At 37.4% G+C, this 26,897-nt stretch overlaps 1 protein-coding gene across 1 annotated transcript in view; it reads right to left on the bottom strand.

Annotated features, from left to right (window-relative positions):
• Positions 1-11,347: 11,347 nt before the first annotated feature.
• LOC108721232 (uncharacterized) overlaps positions 11,348-26,897 on the bottom strand; it is a 335,056-nt gene continuing 319,506 nt past the window's right edge. The window contains exons 12-20 of the mRNA XM_018445654.1: positions 22,259-22,373; positions 17,061-17,335; positions 16,632-16,904; positions 14,650-16,147; positions 14,474-14,577; positions 13,963-14,343; positions 13,761-13,844; positions 12,990-13,156; positions 11,348-11,838 (exon numbers count right to left, since the gene is read on the bottom strand). Of these exons, the coding sequence (XP_018301156.1) occupies positions 11,553-11,838; positions 12,990-13,156; positions 13,761-13,844; positions 13,963-14,343; positions 14,474-14,577; positions 14,650-16,147; positions 16,632-16,904; positions 17,061-17,335; positions 22,259-22,373 (3,183 nt within the window). The 3' untranslated portion in view covers positions 11,348-11,552. The remainder of the gene's footprint in view (positions 11,839-12,989; positions 13,157-13,760; positions 13,845-13,962; positions 14,344-14,473; positions 14,578-14,649; positions 16,148-16,631; positions 16,905-17,060; positions 17,336-22,258; positions 22,374-26,897) is intronic.

The raw sequence follows: 26,897 nt of genomic DNA, 5'->3' as shown, positions 1-26,897 counted from the left end.
ATAAGTACGCAAATTTAAGCATCGATACCATGAAAATCATCGTCACAGTTTTGGTCACAGTGGTACATTGAGACATGTCGCCATATGTCTGGAAGCCACCGCAATAATAACGATAACAATAATTATGGGATGTTACATTTAATATACAATAAAATTAGATTCGCTGTATTCGCGCTCGCGATTAATTAACGACAAGTTAATTATCGAAAGTACTGGCGTCGCTTTGTGTTTGAACTTTGCGATAGATTGGCTCACACCGCTGTAAATCGTCGTCTCACCTCGTCGAATGACGTCGAAAATGCCTCGTAATAGTGATTTCTCAATGTAATCGCGCAAGTTATACATATAAAGCGCACCTTCGTGAATATCAATCAACGCTCGTACAACTGAATCTTCATTACAGCACCGATTGCACAGGAGATCATTTAGGAAGAAGGTATAGTAATCGTTAACAATACAAGAGCAACACAAACGAGCTGACGTGGATACCAGCGCCGATTTATCAGTTAGGAAAATTATACGTATATATAGAAATCTTATACAATTCCACATATCTCGCAATGCTCATGAAAGAGAGGAATAACCGCATTGTATATAGAAATTCAAAGCGTAATCGCGTCTCGAATTGTTTACTGAGAAATTGTGAGACTACATTGATTTTTGTTCCGTGGCGCATTGCATAATGCACGAAATGCATTACGCGAAATGTATCTACGCTCGTATCCACTGTCGCCCGTGAGACAAAGGTTCACATTATACTCTATCTAGACGAAAAAACATCATTATGACGGAATCTAACGTTCAGGGCCTTCTCTACATCTGCACCTTATAAATTAATACTTTCCGTAAAGCATTCACACCCGCGATCAGTGGCACAACTCGCATTTAAAGGACTAACTAACGGAGGATTGTCTGCTTAGGGTCTTTTCCATCCACGTCAATGCATCCATGAGGCGAAATGCTGCACGGCGTTAATCGAAAATTTCAACAGTGCTCGTCGATTACAGATTATTCATTTGCAAATTACCTATAGGAGACGATATTAGCACCTTCAACCGAGCTTTTGGCACGAATTTCTATACGCATTATTATCTCGTTGTCTCTCTTGACGGGAACCCAATTTCTTGTAAAAATATCTCAGACAACTATCTTTGACTGAGAGAGATTCTTTTTTATCTTATAATTTTTTTTTTAAATTTGAGACTTATATATCGTTTCTCTGTGAACAACGCGATTATCGGAATCTGCAACAATTATCGTACGCCACTGGAGGAACTTAAACACGCGATTATGCGGCCACTTGTGAATTAATTCATTATCAATCTATAAACAAGATTGCGAGGTGGTTTCCTCGTGCGTCATGGATGCAAAGCTCCCTCGGCCACGACACTTTTGCTATCTACCGAAACCTACTATTTACATCAATTCCTTGTAGACATAGCTAGCGTTTTACAGTTGAGAGATATACATTAAGTGTAGAATCGCTGGAAAGAAACGCACACGCACTCAATTATCTCGCTCGGCTGTCCCATTCGCACGTAACACTCGCGACTATATTTTCTTTTTTTTTTTTGTTGTTGCTCTACCACTTTGCCCCTTATCACAACACCAAACAGTGCCCACTTCGAATGAAAGAGACCCCGTATGGGGGCTGCGCTACGGCAGAAGTATCTCTACTAACAACCGTTGTTAGGATAATAGGTAGTCCTTACTTGTCCTGCTGTCGAATTCGCACGCATATTATATCCCGGTGACACACCGCCAAATATTCTCACCTCGCTTACATTATTTCCGTGATTAAATTTTCAATGGAAGGATAATATGCGATCATGTCTTCGACATTGATTTATATTAAGGCCATTTTCTCTTACTGTTCAAAGATTTTATAGTTTATTTAAAAATTATTTATATATTCTCCATATAAGAATTAATATATTCTCCAATATTTTTGGTTTTTAATAATTTTCATCAAATTGTAAAAATTTGTAGTACTTATTTGTACTTACAATTGTTTTATGGATAATATGTTTACTAATTACTATTATTGAGTGTCGTGTTATTAACATCACGGAAATTATCAAAGCTAAATGTGAGATTGCAGGTGCACCTCCTAGATTGTATGGATTCAGATATTCTTTCTTATGATTTCGTAACGAAAATAAGATGGGATAGAAATCGATTTTTCTGGAATTATTGCCTGGGTTTCTTGTGGAAGATGTGTGTATGGAAGTGGAAATTCAATTTCAATAACTTTAATATCCAGTACGTTGCAAAATCATCGGAATAATTTCATTAACAACTGAAGAATTGTGTTTATACAAGATCTGACGGATCTAGGCAGTGGGGAAAGCGAAAAAATCAGTTAGTAAAATCGATCATGTGATTGAAAGTTGGATTTGCGGAACCAGGTACGCGTGTTGGCTATCGTTAGTTTCTTTTGGCACAATATTAGCTCGCTGCTTGGGCTTGATGATAGTTAACGAGACTTTGGTAATTATTTGGATTAGGAGACTTTTCACAAATAACATTACAAATTACTTACAACTAAGAAATTACGTCTATTTTTCAAATAATTAGCGATTCTCGAAAAGAACGTGATAATAATGAGATTAAAACAACATCGTGTTATATATTTGAATTTCGTAAATTGGTTAATTAAATTACAACGCAATCAATATATTTTTACAGAACGTTGTAAAATAAATATACCTCGTAACGAAAATAATTTGTTTAATTCTACTAGATTCGCTGAATTTGCAACGCACAGAGTACTTCACGGGAATCGAACGGATGGGATGTCTAGTACCGTTTGTTTTTTCCTTTTTCATTTTCAGTTAAAAATAATCCCTCCCTCGTCTCCCATCGAAAAAACACGCTTACACTTACGTAAGCTGATATTGACAAGTTCTCTTCATCCCTCGCCTTTTCGTCTTTCTCGCTCTCGTTTTCACTTTCCCTAATATCGTAGTTAAAAGTCAACGATTAGTTACCGGAACACAAGGCACTTGGCTTACACATCATACATGTCTTTTTTGTTATTAATTTGCTTTTTGGTATAGCTCGGTGTTGAGATAGCTGGCGTAAGACGCGCCGCGGGAGACAACATAGATATTGAAGAGCAATAATCTCGCGATAGTGTAATGTATTTGCCAAATCGATTCAAACTTTTGAAAGCTATATGAAGCAGCAATGAAATCTTTCAAGGATGTACATTATAGTTGAATAAAGCACAGCGTTATGTAGTGAATCTACGAAGAACTGCCTTCCTACATTTTCTTATTGAAATATTAATTAAAATAGTCTTAAACGGTCGTTTATACTACATCAGATAAATTATTTGCTATATGATTTATTAAATTATTTGCTCTCACGAGAAAGAAGCAGGAAAGATTCCGATCTAGAATCTCAGGTGGATGTGTGTTGTATCTCGCGTTTCGTTATGGATCCGCGGTGCGTCTTCCGACGTACAATGAAAATAGCACTCATCTCACATACGCAATATTCATAGAAGAAAATAGTTATATATATATGTATGTGTGTCGTCGTACATATAATATATATACTATCTATGCAATGCAGTAATAATATATATAATATATATTTACTTTATATATATTCAGTATTTGTCTTAATATATATTCATTTATAAACGACGGTTAGATTATTCAATTACACATCTCAGTATTAAAATCCCTGTCCCTTTCGCTCTTTCTCTCACACACATACACGCGTAACATACGGACCAACTCGTGCACGCGCACATTTTCGCTTTCCTATCCTATCAGTAGTAGTAGAGTTTAATGGTACACTTAATGCTCATGCTGTCGTGAGGCAGGATTTTCGGTATTTCCTCTTGCACCCTATTTCCTCTTTTTCTAACACGGATCGCTGGACAGACCGATCTGTAACGATCCGATCGGCCGAAAGCTTATATGCGTCTATATACGTTAACATGTATCGTCGATTTACGCAGAACGTTTTTTTTTTTAGCATTCCCTTTGATTCTCGTTTTTCGTTTCCTCTTTGATTACGTTGTCCATCGACAACGACTATGGCGCAAAATCGGTCAGTGGTGCTTCTCGATGCATTTCGCGTGATAATTTCTCGATTTCGTTTTTTTTCCATTCGCGCGTACCCTTGAAAATTGGATCGCGAGTTATTAAACCGCCATTTCTCTTCTCTCGTTTCTGTTTCTTTTTTGTGACTGTGTATTCGGCTGTGCTTTCTCTCTTTCCATAATCGTCGCTGATTTATGTACCGAAGTCCCGCCACTCACGATTCAGAAGAAGCCATGGGTTTCCATATTTTTTCTCTTTTTTTTTTAACGAACAACATCGACATTTAACGCAGCAAGTACGGGCCGCTCGGCCTCTTTGACTCTCTGTACACCACATATACTCAGTTTTGTATATATATATAAATATATATTGAGCGTACGTATATGTATGTACGCAGCGATACATACATGCACGTACGCTACCATCTGAGTCAATATGCATGTATGTGTATAATAGTAATATCGTCTCTTCTCCATATATTCAATATATATATATATGTATATATTAAATAAAATGGTATGTATATATGTATGCGCAATGTAATCACTAGTTTAATGTATATAAGTATCGCTTCAACGTAATACTGATGCGCAGACGCTCGTTGACCTGGCTAAGCCGTTCGATTTGTAATTAGCTCCTACAATCGGACTTAATCTCGATAATTCGAATCCGTTTCTCACTTATCCCGCACCTCTTTTTAACGCTTCGCCAGATTACTCGCGAACGCGGCTTCTATCCGGATAAAGAGGAATCGAAAATTCTACGTCGCGCAATCATTTCAGAATTAATTAGTACCCTTAAATAACTCGCTCTCTTTCGAAAGCGATTTCTTGTGTTTCAAATACACTGAAACTATGTTGCTCGTCGATGAAATTAACATTTATCGAAACTCCAACTCACGTAAGAGGATTACAAATCTGTAAATCTATCAGATTAACGAATTGGTAGAGAAGTAATCGATTGTACGGATCGCCAAATTCGCGATAATAAAAGTTATTGGCGGAGAGACACCTTAATATAAATTTTTCGTGTGATTTCATTAAAATTTCGTACGCCTCTTCCTAGGATTACGCAAGAGAGAATTCTCGAATTCCTCGCATTCGCAGATAATTTGCCGCGTTGCTTGTACCGTTTCTTCGTCGACGAAGACTAATATGGAGTTGCTTCGTGGGGGTTCTGGAGGCCTCCTTTGGAATTTCCTCTCCTCTCTTCGTCAACGAATCTATCTATCTATATATCTCGCTTCGTTAAGTGGTATCACTTTTTGATAGGCTCCAGATTAAATTAGGCTTTTCGGCAACTCGATACCACATCGCACTTGAAATTGACTGAACTGTGCTTAATTATGTAAACAACGCATTGCAGTTTTCCGCCAAGAGCCAATTGCGAGAGCACCTACGGTAGAAAAACTCTTTGAAGTCATATGAGTTTTGACGAGATGATATTTTACGAATCGCAATATAATTTATTGCAGAAATCAGTTATATCTAATTGTAAGTTAAAAATAACATTACGAATAATTCTATTGTACGCAGACAATTTCAGAATATTATACAAATGCGATTTCATGAAAAAGCATCGCCGATCGAAAGAGAACAATATTGAGAACTCTCGCAACCATTCGCAGAAGACAACCGCAAGACGTTTTGTTATCGAGCTTTTTGAAAGCAGAACTTAGTCGGCCAGCTGTAGTTAGTCCACGCGTAACTATAACACATTTAATAATATATTGTCCATATTGCTTATGGCACCAACTTTTGAGCGATTTTATTACACAGTCCGGATACGAGAGATAATTGTGTGTTGCTTCGTCCGAGCCCGCGTCTTTTTGAGCAAGACAAGAATCTGATTAAGTGATTAGGTTTCCAAGTAGCTAAGATAATGTGGATTCTAAATATATAGGTATATTTATAGATAATATCTAGTTGAGCAGAGAGAGATAAGAAAACAACAACGACAGTATAAACGCGCCGCTTGAATATATTGCTATCGAGCACGTGTTTCTCTTTCATTCTATTAAAATTATTGCGATAATTTATACGAGCAAGGGGAAGTGTGTTGCGTGTACGTGAATATTTTTTATTCTCTGATGACTTTTACTCGTCCCGTATTTTAATTTGCATATAAACTAAGCTATAACAATCTGACTATTAAATTATATATGTATTTGAGTATAATAATAGAAATGAGCCTTAGATATATTTTAGAGGATTTACATGGAGAGTAACATTTACGTATTAATATGATACGGAAAATATAAAGTCATGAGTTTATGCAATTATGTAATTGTCAGAACTCGCGTTACCTCACGATGTAAATATGCATCCCATTATCTTTTTTAATCGTAATATCTGTTCTCGTATATATCTCGATGTGACACTTGCGTGGCACCTCTACAGCTGACCATGTTCTAGTACATTAAAAACACTATTAACAATACGTTCTGTAGTAAAAGTTAATAGAGAATAGTATAACATCAAATAGAAGAGTATAAAGAACCATGCTGGTGTATAGAGATAGACATTAAAGTAGGTAATAGGTAAGAGGACGATAGATTACGATATTAATAATTATATTAATAATCCGTAATAACTTTTTTCACTTATTAAGAGTAATTTTGCATAAACGTTGATGATCATTTAGTAGACTTTTTTCTCTTTAATACAATATTTTGAGCACATTCCTCAGGTGTATAACCACGCTACACTTTCTTCATCGAGTTGTACCAATATATTCCACAACTTATTAAACTCCACCAGTACTAAATTATTTAACGATTATCAAGAGCTTTGTCAACGTACGAACCATGGCGTGCATTGAACATTCTGTAGGAAATATTGCGCGAAATTTACTTAAAAACAACAGAATAAGTACTACAATAGTCACTATATATAATAGTAATTACCTAGATAATGAATAAATTATCGATAACAATGAAATTAACTTAATATATTAAAACATCACTAACAATTCTGCAACTATATGCTAGGAAACGATGATACGTCTATAAGTATTTGTTGCCGAAAAAAAATATCTAACTTTCTCTTTGTATATATTGCTCGATTATTAAGTGCTTTTCTTCCCTCCAATCCAATTGTTCCAATTATTTTATGCGTGTGTGAATTTGCAATATGATTTACAACTGCGAATGCGGGAATCAGTAAACGTTTTAATCATCAATACAGTATCAAATATTAGTACAGTAATATAGTAAAGGGTAGTCGTCTATAATAAAAAATAAGCGAAATTAATAATCACGATTAATGTCTTTTGTCAGCTTGATAAGGATTTCGAAAATAAACGTAAATAAATATTTCAACAAATTAAACATGTGACGTCGGTTATCTAGACATGTTGTGACATCAACTTAAACAGGAGTAATATAATAATAACAGAACGGTAATTTTCGATGTGAATAAACTGCTCATACAATAAAATGTAAAATATGAAACAACAAAACTTTGTTTAATATTTGTCGATGAGTGCAAAATGCTCCATTTGCACAGCCATTAAGTTAAGTGTTAGTTGGTAACTTCAAGTTAATCGTCTAATCACATACACGTACGAGAGCACAAAAAACAAAAATGATATTGTATAGATTTGTCGATGATTAGTTCAGATCCATTCACTCGATGTCATCGCTATTCGATTTATGGCAGTACAATATCGGTACAACTCACTAGTTGATGGCACGGGTCCGCCTATGTACAAATATGTAATACCATATACCACATATCATTTAAATACATCACATAGTTATCATTTTGTTATATATATATTCTTCATATAGATATATCATTTTTTCTGTGACGTGGAGGGACTCGTTTGTACAATTCATGCATTTCTTCGTTACTGTTTCATTGCTTCGTTTCATGCCTTTCCCACATTCTGAGTAAGTAGCCTCCAGTACTATGTTTTGTATTGCTACTGTTCTAAATCCAGAATATTGTTTGTTTTAACATAAAAAAAAGTATCTGTCAAACTTGTAAAACTCTTAATTCCAGTTCTTATTTTATAAAATTTATGGTGTACAGACTTGAATTCACTTTAAAATTTTGACAAAACAAATTATTTAGTCTGTAAAAAAAACTTATTGCTGCAATTGTTAGATATCTTCTGGATTTGGTCAGCCAATACATATTATCTCTTTGTTTTATTACTACCTATGATCTTTCTCTTGAAGCTCTATAAGTCTGATTAAGAGTTAGATTACGTACAATAATAATTATATTAGTAGAAACTTAGTTTCTGTAACAAGTATTGTCTTAAATGATATGTCTGCTAATTTTGTTGTATTCGACCTATGCACCGAGCCTATGGTCGGAATTCATAACAATTTTATTCCTTAAATAAACTAACTTTAAGATTCGAAATTCTAGAATCTTATAGTATAGTGTATCGATCTCTAATACTACACTTTTACTCTTGTACTGGAAGCCATTACTCAGCCGTTACAGAATCATTTAGTTTGGATTACAAAGGAGTATTTCCATGGGCTTAAAAATTATTACACAAACATTTATACAATAATATCATGAATATATCGGAAGAATTAAACTGCATATAAAATTTTTAATTATTACGAAAATATTTAATAAAATTGTCCTCTCATATTGTATATAATTATTATAGGCCGATAAATTTAGCAAGGATGATAATTTTAAATCTCGAATAATATTATGTGAACATTAAATTAGTGCCCTTGGTGATACCCCCTTATATTAATCTCTTGTCTGTAAAATAAATAGATAATGTAGATGTTGTGGCCGGAATATTTGATGTTTAGTTTGCATTACATTTTTGTAAATCGGGGAGATTAATGATACACACACGTAAAGATAGAATAAACACTAAAATAGAGAGTTCTGAATATCTAATGTCTTAAGAGAAGATATTTCCCATTTCCGACAATTAGACTTTCATTTACAATCATAGTTTTTGAAATAAATGGAAGATTTAGAGCCGTTTTTATTTATAAAGACTTGGCAGACTTTTTTAAAGTGATCTCAGTCACTTGCATTTACTTGAGAAAAGTTTCAAAAGTTAAAGTATACATTGTGTGTGTGCGCGATTCATTCAATGGTAAAAGTTAATAAGAAGAAGAATGTTAACAATAACAATGTCCTCAAGATAGAATCAGAGCATCTACGATTGGCAATTCTCTTGAATAACAATTTAGAGTTTCAATATAAATGAAACTTGATATATAAATATATTTTAATCTTTATAAAATTTAGTACACATTTTTATTATATTTATCGTAATAAAATGCACGCTATTTTTGTTCTAAATGTACTGAATGATTATGTGAGGGATGTTCCTATATATATATAAATACATGAACACAACTAAAGATAAACTGAAATAAAATAGCTAAACGTGCCTGAAAATCGGAAGACGTAAATTGTGAAATTTTTATCAGAGTATATTATATCTTTTACAAAGAACAAATAAAAATTGTTATCGGCTTTTCAAAGTTTATATGTATTATTTTTATTTCTTTATTCTTAATTTTATGACGTTGGTTTAATAAAAAAAAATAACATTAATCTGGGGAATTTTAATTCAATGCAATGCATCACGGTATATCGAGGTATATCAGAGAAAAGTAAACCTTTTTGATTGCTTAAGGCACCTTACATATAGGAACATCATTATAACAACTTTTGAACAGGAAATAAAAATTCATAAAGATTGTGGAAACATGCGACCAGTCATTGTTTTTACAAGAGCCTCGCCACGTAGCCTCTAGTAGGTAGAAAATGAAGCCAAGTATATATTTTTCTTTATATATATGTATATAGATCCCTCCTAAAACAACCTAAAACCTAGCCTACTTATTTTGCATAGAGTTCATTTTAATTGTACATACAGACACTGATGTTATATATGTACAAACATATACACATCTTATGTACATATATCTATTTTAATGATCATTGAAGTCGAATATTATTTAATAAACGTACTCTATTCTCTCTGTATTTGTGTGTTAGGTGTGCGTATGTATAATATGTATGTATGAGCGTATGTATAATCATTATTTTACATTCAGTATCGGCGACGCAGGGAACGCCTCTGAAGTGAAACTTGAACAACGTCCTTCCTAGAGAATTATTTGACTAAGTTAAAACGAGTTCTTTTCAATTACATCAATTTGTGTTTATACATATTTATATTTATATATATTTATATTCATATATCGTATATATTAAAATTTTTATTCAATTGTATACTATTAATCTACTAAGTAACAGAGGTAAAGAAATTAAGGAGTTTCAACAAATCTACGTACGCATGATATAAGACCCACTTATTTTCATCAAATTTTAGATATGCTAATGATATTTAAACTAAATATAACTAGAGCGAACGTGCAACAAGTTGTTACATTACAATCCAGGATCCGTTTACTAATGAAAAAGCAATTTATCTCATTATTTTATCGGTGTTTATTCAAATTAAATATATTAATGTCGAATGCATAATTTTTATTCAAATAAAATATTAATGATATTCCATTATTTTAAGTGATTATAAAATTTGTAAATTAAACAAACGAAAGACTTCTTACCAAAATCCTGAATAATACGGTCACATGTAAACTGATCCCGGCTGTAATGGAAAGAGAAAACAACCTAAAACTTTTTTTTAAATTGCGGAAGGGCAACAGGTAACAGTAATGTCTTGTGGCACAATCTGGGAACATTTCACGTGCATAATAAATAGGTACACTGAAATCGCGTTTAATCGTTAGAGCGCTTATTGTAGGTGCACGTCAATCCTTTTCAGTTTTGTTGATTTAGCACTCATTGTTGCGAACATACGTTTTCGCATATCTACTTATCAAGTTGTGTTTGATTCTTTTAGGCAATGTTAAACGATCGCGTTTACCTTTTTTTCAACAAAACGCAAAATCTGTAAATTTGCTTCATCTTTCAATGACACTGACCGTTTTTTTCTTACACTGATGCCGACATCACGTCTTCCACGCTAAGGAAGATGTTTACGATCAGTACCCTGTTGAACAGAGCTCGAATTATGATTGCATAATTAAATACCTTCTATCGCTGCGCCATTAAACCCTACAAGTTCTACAACTCCTCGTACTTAGTTGCCATTTACGATAGGTGTTGTCTTTTTTTTTTCTTCCTGAACGGCCGATTACGATACATATTCCGTATGAGTCTCATAAAATCATTTAGTTCATCTGATTGGATAAACTTATCAGTTACGCTCTTTTGCACAGTTTCGCATACATAGGGGGAGATATTCGCGTTTTTTTTTTTGAAACTATCTTGGAAGTTTACTCACGCAACCTGCCTCATTGTGAGCAAAGGTCTCGTAAAAAGATATTCCCACAACATAATGACTGTGCGACGATCACGATCGTTTAGAGCCTGGTTTATGTACCATGCGCAACCATATTACTTTCCTACAGTACCGTTACAGCCTTCGTTAAGGTAGCTTAAGTTTAATTACTTGGATCCTGTCCTATGGGGGCCTCGTAGGATTATGACATAAATGTGCTGTATTTTTGGCGCTGTTGTCGCTGATACTCGCGGGCAGTTGTTGTTGATGATCTTGAGCTTGCGGCGTAGCATTGTCAGGCTGTTGCTGCTGCTGTTGGCTTTGCTGCGATGGCATTGGTTGCTGCAGCTGTTGCGCTTTCGACGGTTGTTGCGTGGATCGCTTAGATTCTTGACCCGTTGAATCGGGTAATGGTATTGGCCTGTGGGATTTCATGTGCGCGCTTCTGCTTTTTACTTTGTTGAAAACTCTGAAAGAAAAATATAATTGGAACATCAAACAAGCTGCCACTTAGAAATATCCTGAACGAAATCTAACGTTGCGAAGTCTATACGCATAAACATATTCCCGGTTATAAGATTGTTATAAAATTTACGTGTTAATAATTCACAGGAAATAATGCAGATATACGTAGAAATGATTGAATTTTAAGTACACATTCAGAAACATTTCTGCAAGCATTGGATTATGTTTTAATTCAGACACTCATAGTGTACAGTTTAGTAAGTTTACAAATATTTAACACACAACGTAAGAAGTCGAAAATATCGACATAACAACAGCAATCTAACAAATCATGCTTGCGTTATGCATTTGATGTTAATTATATATAACATACCATATAGCTGATTTATACATATATTTTTATTGAAAAATGAGACATAGAAAAATACAATTGGGAGAATATAGAGGCAGCAAATTAAAATATTGATAGAATATAAGAATGTGTGCCAGGCATATTTAAAAAAAATTAAATGATTAATCAAAATCGCCAATGGCAAAAACGGATTAAAAATGTTCTTAAATATCTTAATTAAATTCAGCAGTAAATCAAAATTAATATATTATACAATAAACATCGTTGTCATATTTAATTATTAAAAATATTAAGTTTTTTTTAGTAAATCGTGATGTATATCGTGAATGGCGTCTGTGTAGATAGTTTCTAAAAATGTATTAATATGTAATTTATTAAGAAAAAAAAATCAGTTTTATTACATAAGTTATATACAGGGTTGATTCTATTTTTCAAAGTATTCAAAGAATGCTGTTTAATTGTATTCCTGTTTTCGTATACATAAATTCAACGTATGTAGTATTTTTTTGTTTTCAAAACATGTATTTTGCTGTTGCATTAACTTGCTTAAAATCGTTTTTATTATTGTTACGAATTATTTGACGAAGTATATACACGTGGTATATGTATGAAATTTTGAAACTATACAACTGGCATCGGTTCACTACTATATTCGTCTGTAGATCATATGCATTCTGTCCCTCTACAAGCAAGGATCTCTATGTGAAATGCGCCAATACTTGCCGCTTACATTGCCGTTAGAGCACGAGCTCCGCCGTCAATTATTGGAAATGGATAATTTAGATTAGAGATTGGAGACTTACTTCCCGCAAATCTTGCAGGGGTAGTGAAGTGGGGTAGGCACGGGTAGTTGTTGCTCAGAACTAGTGTGAGTTTGTGAGTTGGTGTTGACTGTGGCGTGGCTGGTATTGCCGATTTGGGCGGTTTGGGTGCTTCCGGCCATCGTTACTGTTACACTTCCGCTAAAGCTCTGACAACACAAAGAAAACACAAAGCCAAAATAAACAACACAAACAAACGACACGGCGACGACAGATAAATAACGCAACGGTCACACAACGCACAACACCCTCGATTCTCTTAAAATGAAGCGTGAGAAAACGACGGATCAGCAATCAATCTCATGCGACACTTAGGTATCTTCACACGTATCTACGTGTAAGATATTTGACACCGAGTACGAATTGTTAAATAAAGTTGATATCAAATAATATTTTACAAAGATAAAAATTATTCTTTTATATTAAAAAGTATAATCGAGATGTAATATATATTAAAAAAAAATTCTTCGTACTCGGCATACGTGAAGAAATAGGATATGCGGTGAGCAGCAGACATAAAAATAACTTATGTGAATGTATATTTTTTCTTTAAATCAGTACATTTGTTTTGTAATATGCTAGCTATTAAAATATATCACAGCAATGTGTATTGCCTAATTGAGATTTAAATTTATTCTTAACTTCAGTTTGACTTTGAATAATTATTATTAGGAGTTAGATATGTGGTTCTCGTGTAATTAATTGTAAGAACAATTGTAAGATGTTCGTATAACAAGAAATATTATTACTTACATCTGTACAGTCGTATGCGAATAACCTCAGCTCTCCTTCGCTAGTGGTCAGAGTCGCCGAATTTTCTCTTCCGCTTGATTGTAGCTAAATCGACAGAAAAAATAAAGAATATGTTTTCATACCCACATTTACGCGTTTACGTAATTTCAGTATTAGTATAGCGTTGTTAAATCCAAAAGCGATTAAATATATATAAGCTTACCAATGTACGATGAAGGATCGATTTGTCTTCACTAAAGTCCATTTCCGACACGGACGCAATGGCGTCGCGTAGCTCTTTGGTATCTTTGCTATCTTTAATTTCGCTCTTGATCTTCGCTTTTCCATGACAAATACGCAGGCTCTTGTATTCGTCTGGACAGAGTCTCTTCCAAAGGTAGTAGAACTGCACGCATTGTTTCGCAGTCTTGGCACCGATCTCCCGCGAAATCGCGGAGAAGTCCTTGTTGTACTTGAGCAGTCCCTGATAGAACGCGTCCATTTCATGTGACGTCCATCTATCGGACTCATGGCACTCGTAACTGAGCAGAGGATGCTCCATTGGTAGTGTAGGCGTTGGTCGCATCAATTTCACCATCGCTTCCTGAAACATACACACGTTGAACGTAAATAAATATACCAATAACGGCAATTTCGTTCAAAAAATAATAAGGATCAAAAAAGTTCAGGCAATTTCGATATTTATATAAATTCCATTTCAAAAAATATCTTACATGAATATTCCCTTTGCACATATGCAACAGATGAAGCGCATATTCCTTGTTCCTACCACCACCCGGCACCGCGGCGCAACACGCGAACTGCAGGTACATCTCCACTGCAAGTAATCGATATTTGTTATATATTTCGCAATACGCTTTTTTAAGGTATTCGCGAAAGAAAAACTTACGTTCAGTGTTCGTGAGCACATTGTTTATGCCGGGATCCCATAGAAGATGATCAGCTTCGGGTCCGTCATTTCCTCTGTCTCCGTCGTACTCCACTGGAGGTATCATGGCTTGATACCTCGTGCCGATGTTGATTCTTGGCGGTGGACCATCATTTCCTTGAGAATCGTCTGAGCTAAAGTCCGAGTCTCTCTCGTGTTGATGCAATCTCGCGTACAACCCCGGACCGGGACGAGATGGGTCTAGAATCGGTGGTGGTGTGTAGCTGCTATCCCAGTGGCGATCGCAAGCTTTTCGCAAACGCGATGGATAAGAATGTGAACTGCTGGTGTACTGGCCGCTATCTGGGCTGCTGGCGGGTAAACTGCCAGGACTGAGAAACACGTCCTCATCTAACATCTCCTGTTTGATCTGATCGATGGGTATCGGTAAATTTCCGGTGACCGTTTTATGTCTCAAGATATTATTTTTCGTCGTGTGATTATTTTGAATGAAAAACTTGGCCGGGTTAACAATTTGTTGTTGATTAAACTGTCCCGCGTTGCACTGATGTTGATTTGTCGTTTGAACGTTTAGGCCGAGATTCACTGTCACAGGTTCGATTTTTGGTGTCGCTAGGCGAATCTCCTTCTTGAATGTCAGCGCAGGACTGAGAGAACCCGCCTGCACATACACATTCGCCTTCTGCAGACCCGCTGTTTGTATCAATTTGACGTCGCCGTTGTTGTCGACGACGATACCAGCTACGCTGCCGTTTCCAAGACCAAAGTCCATCAAATTTTGACTCGTGATTACTTTGTACGATTGGAACTCGAATCGTCTACGACCGGAGGTGGCAAAGTCCTTCGAGGTCGAAGAAAGCAAAGGATCCTCCGAGTTCGGCATCATCTGATTTTGAAGCGCATTATGCGGCGATACGGGAAAATTCGTGCCCGTAAAGGCAACCGGTCCCGGCGACGAGACAGAGGACGGTGGTAGCGGCGACGGCGCCGATGTTGCCGACAACGGGCTTGGCAGTGGCGAGTGCGGATTTGGCGAACCGGACCCGTAGAGGTCCGCATCTGCCTCGGATTCACCCGGTAACACCTCGTTCAACGCCTCCTCCACGGCTGCAGCGGATGACATCGTGGTGGTGTAAAATGCCGCCGACAACGGCGATGACACGTGTCTCACGTTCTCCGGGTCTTCCTGAGGACTTAACAATGGTAGGCTTCCGGTGAGCAAGCCTTCCTGGCTGGCCGGTGGCGTCGGGTACGTAAAGCTCGGGCTGTCGTGTCGCGTTAAAGGCGACGGTAGAGGTGATTGAGTTGGTAACGTATGAGGACTTTCCGTGTATTGCGCGGCGTAAGTACTAAATTCGGCCAGGGAATCGGGTAACGGCGAGTTCACCAATGCTTGAAGATCCGGATTGACTGTGTGTTGCGAGGAGTATCTGTCCTCCAGTGTGATATCTTGCAGCTGTTCGGTAGATTGTTCTTGCAACAGATTGGCCGTCTGAAACTATGGTACGAATATGCACGGTGAAAATAGAAATGTTGCACTCTACACTGAAAAAAAATGTACTAAATTTTAACAAATATTTGTTTGAATAGTATTAACCTAACATTTACTTTCGGAATATTTACTAAATAAAAAAATAATATTGAAATACTATTTGCAAAAATTTGCATTTAGTATTAAGCACTAAGATCCACTTTGACCAAAAAGAATTTCTATGAAAAATAGTAATTAAATTAAATTAATATTTCTTTTACCAAAAATATATGTTTACATTTGATAAATATTCAGATAGAATTATTCAAACAAATATTTATTAAAATAAATATATTTTTCTCAGTGTACTTCCCTATTACGGATGGTACGAAAACATCATGAATTTTCATAAATGATTTCAAAATATAATACGTTAATACAACTCTTTTACACTATTTTTATATTAGCACTCATGATGCAAATAATTTAAAAAAAAAATAGAGTTGTTTACCTGAATCGAATCCAAATGGGTAGCGTGCAGGAGCACGCTATCAGGAACCGTTGTAACCTGTTGAAATACTTCGTCCTGCAGGCTTGGGCTAAAATAACCACCATCCTCGGCGTATCCTGTCATCGTAAAGCTTTCCGTTACCGCAGGTTGTGCTTGTGGCTGCTGATTATTCGGTTGTTGGTTGGTCGTCGCTGATTGTACAGGCTGCTGATAAGTCAAGTGTAATCTTTGTCCCGGATCAGAGATTGTTCTCTTCACAGCCACCTTCGTACCCTACGAGTTATTAACGACATGTTATTCGTATTTTCCTAAATGGATGTAATTATTTATTAACGACGCGTTACATCGTTAATTACAAAAAGCTTTTGATATATAATTATTCGAGTCCCATTAGAATCAAACGTGTGAAAAAAATTTATGATGTTATACCTTCAGGATCATGTCGGCAAGCGCTTGTGCTTGAGCTTGAGTTTTTGATGTTTCTTGCAAGTGTTTCTGTACAGTTGTGTGGCCACCCACGGTGACATTGGGCTGCCGGAAGTGTTCGCCATCGGAAAACCGACGCACCTTTTCCCCCGCCGCCAAAGGCGGTGGAGCCGGAACTGCAAAATTTGTCTTGACGACGGTTTGCGAAACGGCATCGGCTTGCGTGGTGAAAGCGGTAGTATTCGTACGAGGTTGTTGATTGCCATTCGCGTCCACTGCTAAAAACGTACATACATATTTGCTATTAATCTAATTTTGGCGTTTGATTGCAAATATTTCTTATCTTGGAAAATTTAACAAATATCAAATAACATTAAATATGCACATGGAAAGGGTAGTTTTGTTGAAGTATCTAAAAATTTAGGTAAGAGAGTAGATATAGCAAAATAATTTTGTTAGACCATTAAAATAATTATATAGGGTCTCTAAATTGATTGCTAGAATGTCAAAACTTTTTGCTGCATTGTTCAGTATGCTTGAGATTCTTATACGTAATTATTTTGATGGCATAATAAAATTATTTTCAGATTTGTTTCTAGTAAAATTTTTAGATATTTTAATAAAACCATACTTTCCATGCAATTAATAGATTATACAATTATTAAGCATTTCTACAGTTTATACAATTATTAAGCTTTTTATTCGACGGTCATTATACTTTACATAAACAGTGAAAAATATTTCGTGCTTGACGGATGAAAATATGCTTTCATTGCGATCACATTTTATCTATTATTAGTTTATTATTCTTGAAAAGCAGAAGCGCTTTTCTCTATAACGGCTGGCGGTAAACACACGGTGTCTCTATATAGTTTGCTCTCGTGTTTCAGGTCGAGAATAAACAGCAGGCGTGAGAGGTGTCTCTGAAGACTTCGTGTTTGCGATCGCGGAAGATGGATTGGTCGGTAAGATATTTTTCCTTTTTACTGGAGAGAATGGCATAGTGCGTACGCGACGCTTCGTGTTTCCGAACGGAATAAACAGAAAGACGGCGCAGACGACCATGAAACGGAAAGCGGAAAAAGCGGAGGAGAGCTCTCCCGTATGCGTAAACGGGAGCGTATAGCGTGCTTGAAATAAAAGGAATTTTTGTCGCCCTTTTTTCCTCTATTCGCCCTTCACCCGACAATGGCGGCCGCGAATTGGTGCTCTCTTTCAGCCGCGATGCACGCCTGTTCCGCACGTCGACGGTTTTTGTTTTCCATTTGGTTTTACGTATATATAATTGAAGAGAGGAAAAAAGAAATAAAGCGTAGAGAGGATTGGCTGAAGCAACAACATACGTCGTACGGCGCCATCCTCCGTCCGTGCAATAAAAATTTTTCGGTACGTTGTATCTCTAAAAATAACAATATTTAAATTTCAAAAAAGCGTGCGTGCTGGTACGTCATGGCATATCCTCAGAACGGTGGGTTTGCTGGAATAACTACATTTAAATTTCAAAAAGCGCTCATGCCATTCCAGTTATAATGTATTCCGTAGTCTGACGGACTGACTCAATTTTTACGAAAGCGCACGGATGACAGAGTATTATAACTGAGCAGACATGAAATACATTCAGCCGACATGCCGCGCCGAAAATGTGGGAAAAAATATTAGTGAGCTTTTCGATCATAATCACTGATCAGGAATATCTGGCGACGCGTAAAAGTTCGTGTCCTTTTTTCGTGTGAATATGAAAGAACGCGAATATGATATATATTTTTTAATTAATCAAAAGTATTATGGGAAATTCATATCCTTCTATGGATTTATTTTCCGATTTCGAGTAATGATAAAAAATTCAATAATTTCTAATAATGTCTGATAAAGGAAGGAAAAAGTAAATGTTACATTTTACTTTCGTAAAATATCAGGTATTTTATTTAATTTACTTAAGACTACGAAAAGTTAATAGAATATTTTTGCTACTTATTTAAAACGAAGCAAAAGATTCGTAATTCTTCTCTTCGCACTTGGCTCCGCCGTACACCGCAATAAATATTCCACCACCGCTGAAATCGCAGCATAGTGAAAAATATATTCTATAGCGTGCACAATCGTTCATGGTAGCCGTACAACTCGACGGAAATAAATGCGTGCATATCCTGGTCGCCGCGGGGGGTAAAAGGAGGAAATGGGATTCGCCGAGTGTACAGCTGTATCACGACGAAACTTTTCCACGACGATTTCATGAATATCTGCCCTTCGTTCTGGCTTCGAGCCGGCTCTTTTAATATTACTTTTTTTTTTATCATTATACCGTGCATCAGTCCATAATATCCTATAGTTTCATCACACGTAGCGTATATAATTAGCTGCCTCAAGTAAATTTTTGTAAGAGTATTATATGAATTTTTACACGACCAATGCTGCCATAAATATTTTTTATAAATACATAAAAACATATTACTTCTAATTTTGTCTCAACGTGAATCTTTATAAAATTAGAAACTTAAAAAGATAAATTTTCTCATTTATGAAACAAAGAATATCTATTCCTCAACAGTAAAAAACGCAACGCGGCTTGTCCGGTTTTATTGATCATCACGTGAAAGGCATTCAAGACTTATACATTTGCATAAACCGCAAATTCCGTGACGTACGTGTGACAGCGTATCGGCACACATTGACGCGAGACCGTGTGATATTTTTACAAATTGCCAATCATCGATCGCGGCGAGGCAAATTGCTTCCAACGAGGCAGTCACGCGGGCCTGTCTCCGGTCTGTCCTATCCGCACTTTGAATGGAAATTGTTGTGGTCGATGCAACAGTAGCAGCAGCCACTGCGACAAAGCCGATAGGACAAAGCAAAGATTCGTTTACGTTGATAATCCGCAAATCTATATAATTTTTAATATGGGCATACATATAAAATATATGTATATACATATTAGAAATCACACGCACATTTTTTTTAGTAAATCTTTCGTCAAACCAAAATTAAATTCTTTCTCAACAAAAAATTGATTAAAATCAATAACTTTCTGTTTTTTTTTAATCTTGAATTACTTTAATGGATTCGGAAAATTTTAAAATCGTATTTTGCTTATTTATATTTTAAATGTAATAAATATAATCTTTAATAAGAAAATATATAATTGTCGAATGGATTATAATTGAGTAATTATATTGTTCTTGTGTTGGACATATATCTATGAAGAACTATCAGAATTGAACTATCAAAAAACAATCGTGGAATGTCACAGGTCTAATTATTTGCTTGATTTATCGTATTGATTGTTATCAGACACGCGTTCTTTAGTGCACGGGAAACATCTGATAGATAATATTTTACTGGGCGACTGGTGTGAGTGCGTTCCCATCAATGTTTCATTCTCTCTGGTCCTCTCCCGCCAACCCTTTGTCAAAAATGTACGCCAGCGCCGTTGCACCACCGACAACCAAACAACGCACGGTGCAACGCGCATTCCCGATGCATCGTCAGCGGTGCATCGCGACTAGCACGCTCCCGCCAGCAAATTATTTATCGATCGATCTTGTTGTGCGGCCACTTTCGAGGCTTTCAAAAAATAATGGCTGAGCCAACGAACGGCCAGTCTAAATGACTGTCAACAATTCCCGGCGTGCCGATGAAAACGACGTTGTGTGTAGATAGTAGTTCCTATTGTATGCTGATTAATAACCGCACGTGATCGAATATTCATAGAATTTCCGAGTCCATCATATGGTAGAATTCGAAAAGGAGCTTGCCTGTTTATCGTACAGCCATATTATAACGTTGCGTCCAATGATCGATCTAAACTACTGCTTGAGATAGAGCCCTTTTCTGTATTTCTCCTCGCTTACTTTTTCGCACGTGAACAATTGCACCTCCAGTTGAACATTACGCGTTCTATGTTGGTCGAGAGAAAATCATCTCGTTAAAAGTCAAATCTAGATTTACACGAAAAATGTTGTACTGCATTAATTTCACTTCTCTCGAATAAATTACATCGAATACACGGAAAGTATACGCTACTCGAATAACGTTATTTACTGTTACAAGTGAATTTCGCGTGAATTCTTCATTACCTCACGCATATTTCGATGCAGAATTAAAAAATTATTTCAAGCTAAACATAGGTATAGTTAATTTTTAGTATGAAATCTTTATACACGTACTGAAAAGGAAACAAGCGCAACGACGTATTTTTCATAACTATAGATACAAAAATACATTGAAGAATTTCCTAGACAAACCCAAAGCTGAAACAAATCTTCTCGAAACAAACTGCATATATTTTTTTTAAACTCCAAGAAGCAAAAATTTTGATTATGTTATTCTGTTAGTAAACAAAAATATGGACTTCGATGTTGATTTTTTCTAAACATTATTTTAGACTTCAGAGTTAACAATCATCCATACAGGTTTGCAAGGATATGAACGCGCACGATCGCATCTCGATGATTTTGAGCTTATTTTGGGTTCATGATCACCGAAAAGAGCAACGTGGAAGACGCTGGGCCAAGAAGCGGATTATCCCTCGTCGTTCTTGGCAGATGCCGAGACGAAATCGCGCATAAATCGCTAACGACGCGCACTTTGTTACAAAAGCATGAGCCTGGTGCCCGCCGGTCCGTTCTGCTACTGCCGTGTGTCGGCTTGATTTATCGTACCAACGTGGACAATGCGAGAAATATTCTGGCGTGTTCGCTTCGTAAATCACGGTTCTTCGGCAGTCCATACACCGTACCCCCATAGAGAGGAGGTAAACCCTCTCCCCCTCGCGAAATATCACGGGGTGGCCCTTCCCGTTCTGGCAAATGTATATACACGCGTGTGAGGGAGAAACAGACGAACGGCGAGGACGACGCAACGGGAGATATACAGTCGATTCGGGATACGCATCCGTAAATCACGCCAGAATCGCATTCGTGGATTCTGTGTTCTCAGCATCGCCCGCCGGAATACTGTATTAATTCTTTTTTCCCCGCGGTTATGACACGTGTATACCTTCGGGATTCTAAACGGAACAATGACGTTGTCGCGGTCACTGCGCCTCTTTTGACCATATTGCCTTGAACAATGCATCGCCGACGCGAAACTTTGTTATCGGCGTCACGATCGATGGGTCGTGTCGTTGTAGCATTACGAAAAATGTAATAACTTATAATTGACAAAATTATCGATTGTCCTTTCAACTTAAATTATCTTACCTGTTGTTCTTTTCTGTATGATCTTCTCCTCAATGAGCGCTCTTACGCTGACGGACGCCGTCTGCAGAGGTGGCCCCGCGACCTCTTTCTTCTCGCTCTTCTTGTTCTCCGCGTCCTGTAACACGCGATAAAAAGAAATGCGTCGTTAAATTAAACAAACAGGTTGTTAGTCCACCGCGTGATAAAAATTGAATGCTATCAAGTATTCTAAATACATAAATTTTTCGCGTTGCTTTCAAATTCTTCGTTAAAAATAGATTGGTCATTAACGAAAGAAATTATATTCGCGAAATATTGAGTGGATGTATTGAATGGACACTTTGTCAATTGATCGTAGTCTAATATAATAAAACTGGATCTCATTGGTCGTGTGTGGCAATAGGATTTTGCCCGCTCATCTAGGACTCGTAGTTTAGCTAAAATCCTTGTTGAACCCACGGCCACGAAGGACTCATGACGGGAGAACTTGGATTAGAAGCTCAAATCACGGGCAAATTGACGCGCAGGATACTAAGGGAGACGTAGGGAGACTACAATGGTGAATAGGAGAAGCAGGAGGGCGGGAGGGGCCGGAGATGCACGCTAATCACTGAGCAAGGCTAATTGAGGCGCCCGTTGGATTATATCGTAATGGAATCTCCGGCGTGTGCGATTCAACGTCCTATAATACACCTGGCGCCTAGTTTCTTGATGCTTGCGAAGAATCAAATCAGTGTCTGAACTTCGATTCCGGATCGCGAAATCTCAATATACCGCGCTAATAAAATTTATGTATGTACTTTTCATTCTTTATATAGCTTAATATCTGTGTGTGTTGAAGAAATCATTGTTTAATAAAGATACAAACCAAAAATTTGAGAAAAATTACATTGAAAGATTTATTAAATTTTAATAAATATTTGTTTGAATACTAACTATAATAAATATAATAAATATATATATTAAATGTAAACATATATTTATTTGGTATAAAAACCAATTTGATTTAAGTATCACTTTTTTATTGAATAAATATTTATTAAAATTTAGTAAATTTTCTTTTCAATACATAAAAACATTTTTTACTTTATTTAAAATTTTTTTTAATTTTGAAATTCTTTTGATCTTCATCTCGTATATATGATTATTAATATTTTCTGTGATACTTATACTTCGATACCTTATACTCTGTCCATCATTTAAAATTATATTTCCTTTTTCAATGCTTTTATAAAAGCTCTCAATTGCTCAATGCTGCTACGTAGCATTTCCAAGACGACATAATAAATTTTTTCATTCATCTACGTTGCAATATCGATCGACCAATTGAAAGAACGAATAAAAAAAAACGCAATACACTGACGACACAATAGCATCTCGTGGACTTATCATCATCGTATCGATTTATTATTATCTTCGAAGTAGTCCTTCTTCGCAAGAACCCACCCTTTCCACATCCCGCAAGATAAGTCGTTCTTGCTCGCGAACTTACTGTCGCCGCAAGCTACGGAGGCCCTACTTCCTAACTCACTAAGCACGGGAATTCCTTAAACTCCGTGTAATTTTTTCCCTAAGGCGCCCGCGCGTAAAAGTTATATTACTTAAAGTTTCCGCGAGTTATACGCACGTCGTGCAAAGTGGACCTCGCGACTCGTCCCCACGATATGCGAGCCGGAGAGGTCTCGCTTCCTCTCCAAGCGTTTAGCAACCGGCGAGTTTCAGGATACGTTTATAATTAGCATACTAATACTCGAGGGTGTTTCATGCGCATACATCTTCCGCCGCCATTGCCCTTATGTTAGCAACTGGCATTGATGATATATCTCTCCGGATACATACGTCATCATCGCCATCTTCGTCGAGCCTTAATGGGACGGAGCGGCCGGTCGACCTCTCGCGGCCCCTCAATTTCCTATCTCCTACTTCGATACGTGTGTAACGCGGCGCACTTACGCACCCGCAGCGGCGTATATATCACGCCTCCCACGAAATTGAACTCTGTCTTTGACGGGGCGTACATCGTTCCGCTCGCTTCATGAATATTGATCGGCGGCCGTTAATACGCGGAATTGATTGCGGAACGTCCGCCACGCCGCGCCGCGCCGATCCCGAAACTCATCAATTCGATCTGTGTCGATTCCAGCCATCGGAATTATCTCCAGCGACTGCCATTGTCCGTGATTATACTCTTGTGAGTTCTTCGGTAACGTTTCTTTGTATGAATTATTTTTATACTCTGCGAAAAAGAGCGTACAATTGCGAACAAAGATTTATTTAGTCCATCAGCCCTTTCTCTTGATATATCAATTTAATTTAATTTCGAATTATTTTTACGTTTCTGTAAAAATATCTCGTACCATGGAAAAAGATGTATCTATCGTCTTGGTGTTTTTATCTTGGTTGGTCAATATATCTATCAGTATTCTATTTTACGCCAGCGTGTAATACAATTCAGAAGAAGCGCATAGGCTATGTCTTACAGAGTATGATTACAAAGAGGCGATTAATGAATGATGCTGCCGAGGTCCTACGCGGCTATTTCTTGTTCTTATCTCAGCTACGCGAGGCATTGATCAATCGACAATCCATAGCGCGCTTACGTTTTCCAACAATTCCTACCTCCAGACGATCAATCGTGCTGCACGTCAACTACTTACAGAAAATAAATCTGAAACGCGTCGGCGCAGATTTATTGCTGACGATTTATCGCTCCGAAAAATCATTCGTCACGCGACCGTACAATGTAATGAAAAACGGCCATCGGCTGGTGGGGGTGGTAGCGTGCGGCATATGCGGGTAATTCCTCCGAAAATACAACGAATTAGGGCTATAATTCGGCCCTAAAGCCCGCTACTACACGTCTATCTGCGGGCTCGTGGACCCTCTGGAAAGAGAAGCGCATCCACACCGCGCGCGGAGATTAACAGCAGATGCCACTTAATGAACCTGAACGTGGCCGCTAACTCCTCTCACCGCGGACACGCGTCCTGAACAACAACTAACGCGGTTTCACGATGGACGAGACTCTGTCTATACAACTCAATGAGTTTTCCTGTTTCACTCCTCTCACCTCTCCTACTTCTGCCCCCGTTTCCCGTGACGTGCATTAATCTGGCTATATATCCACGAATCCAAAGGGCCATCGAAACTTTTCAATAATTCCGTGCGACCGGGCAAAAAGCTCGGCTATGGGAAGTTGAGTCACTGGTTGCCGGCAACCGGATAGAGCTTTCGCAGTAGTGCGGCGCCCGTTGGTCTCTCGAACATGGACGAGCGAATACGCGGAGAAAGGAGAAGAGAAACGAGGGGAGTTCGAGAGGATGGTGAACGTAGGGCAAAAGGAGGAGGCGTATCGCGGTGAAAACTCGGGTGCTCGAAACGAGAGCAGCGCCGTTGAAAACCCCGACCGTAACCAGTCAGATTCAATCTGCATAATGGAGAAAGCTCGAGACAATGTTTGCACGGGGCTCTCCGCGCGTGCAACGTTTCCTCCCGCCTCACTCTCTCTCTCTCTCTCTCTCTCTCTCTCTCTCTCTCTCTCTCTCTTCCCTGAACCGTTAAATCGTATCTCTCTTGCACTTCTTCTCTCTTCCATCTCCCGAGGACCAGCGGACTCGCTGCGGATTGGTTCGGGGTTCGGGTGGAACCAAAGAGCTTGTTAATGGGTTCATTTGGATTCGATCATCGCCTTACCTTTCCCATCCACCAGTGGTAACGTCTCCCTTGCTCGTCTGCGTTTTATCTCGTCTTCACTGATTTACTCGTTCTCGTACCCGCCTCGTTCCAATCTTTATTCTATCGAGTCGTTACTGAGCGGTCTTCTCATCCGCCATCGCTTATGTAGAGGTGAATGGAATAAGAAGGAAAGCAGGACCGAGTCATCAGTAAGCGACAGCGGAAGGTTAGATGATCGTTAAAAATGTTGATTGGAAAATTAATTTGACCAAAACTTATTTGCCAAGATTGCACAAGAGTGTGAAAGATAAAAGGGAAAGTAGAATTCATAAGGACGAATGTGAAGACGTTATTAACGAATTAAAAATATAAATCAAATAAATATTTAAATATGATAATACATTTTTTTGCATTCTTAAAGGTTTCTAAATTTTGAAATTCACATTTATCTTTATATTCATAAAATATTCGATGTATTTGTACATGTTAAGTTAGTTCTTCTTTTTATAACACACTTCTCAAACTTTTATATTTTCACAATCACGCGATAAAGTCTCATGGGTTGGAGAAAAAAATCTTGATTTATGCGTGGCGATTCAATATGTCGATTATTATTCTTTTTGCCTTTTAATGCCATCTGCCAGATCAGTTTATTTCCACTCGTTCCGTAGTACCGATTACATCATCGTCTTTCAATTGCAGAATAAAGAACATCTCCAGTCCGCCATTCATTTCTCTCTTTGCCTACCATTCAGAATCAAGTGAAAAAGGGAAAACTTTTGTCCGACGAGTTTTTCAGCACTTTTCTAAACGACGTGGCCTTCGTTAAGACATTTTTAATCAGCGGAAGAAGAGCTTCGAAGATGGAAGCGGTGAGGGGAGAAAGGATTTTCGCGGAATCGCTGATCTTTCTATTTCAACGGCTGCAACAACGCCTTACCTTCTGACCTTATTAAGAACACCGCTATTCGCATCCTCCTCCGTC

The sequence above is a fragment of the Mycetomoellerius zeteki genome, unplaced genomic scaffold (genome assembly GCF_001594055.1).
Source record: "Mycetomoellerius zeteki isolate Tzet28-1 unplaced genomic scaffold, Tzet1.0 scaffold164, whole genome shotgun sequence".
Lineage (NCBI taxonomy): Eukaryota > Metazoa > Arthropoda > Insecta > Hymenoptera > Formicidae > Mycetomoellerius > Mycetomoellerius zeteki.
This window is presented reverse-complemented; position numbering and strand designations above follow the sequence as displayed.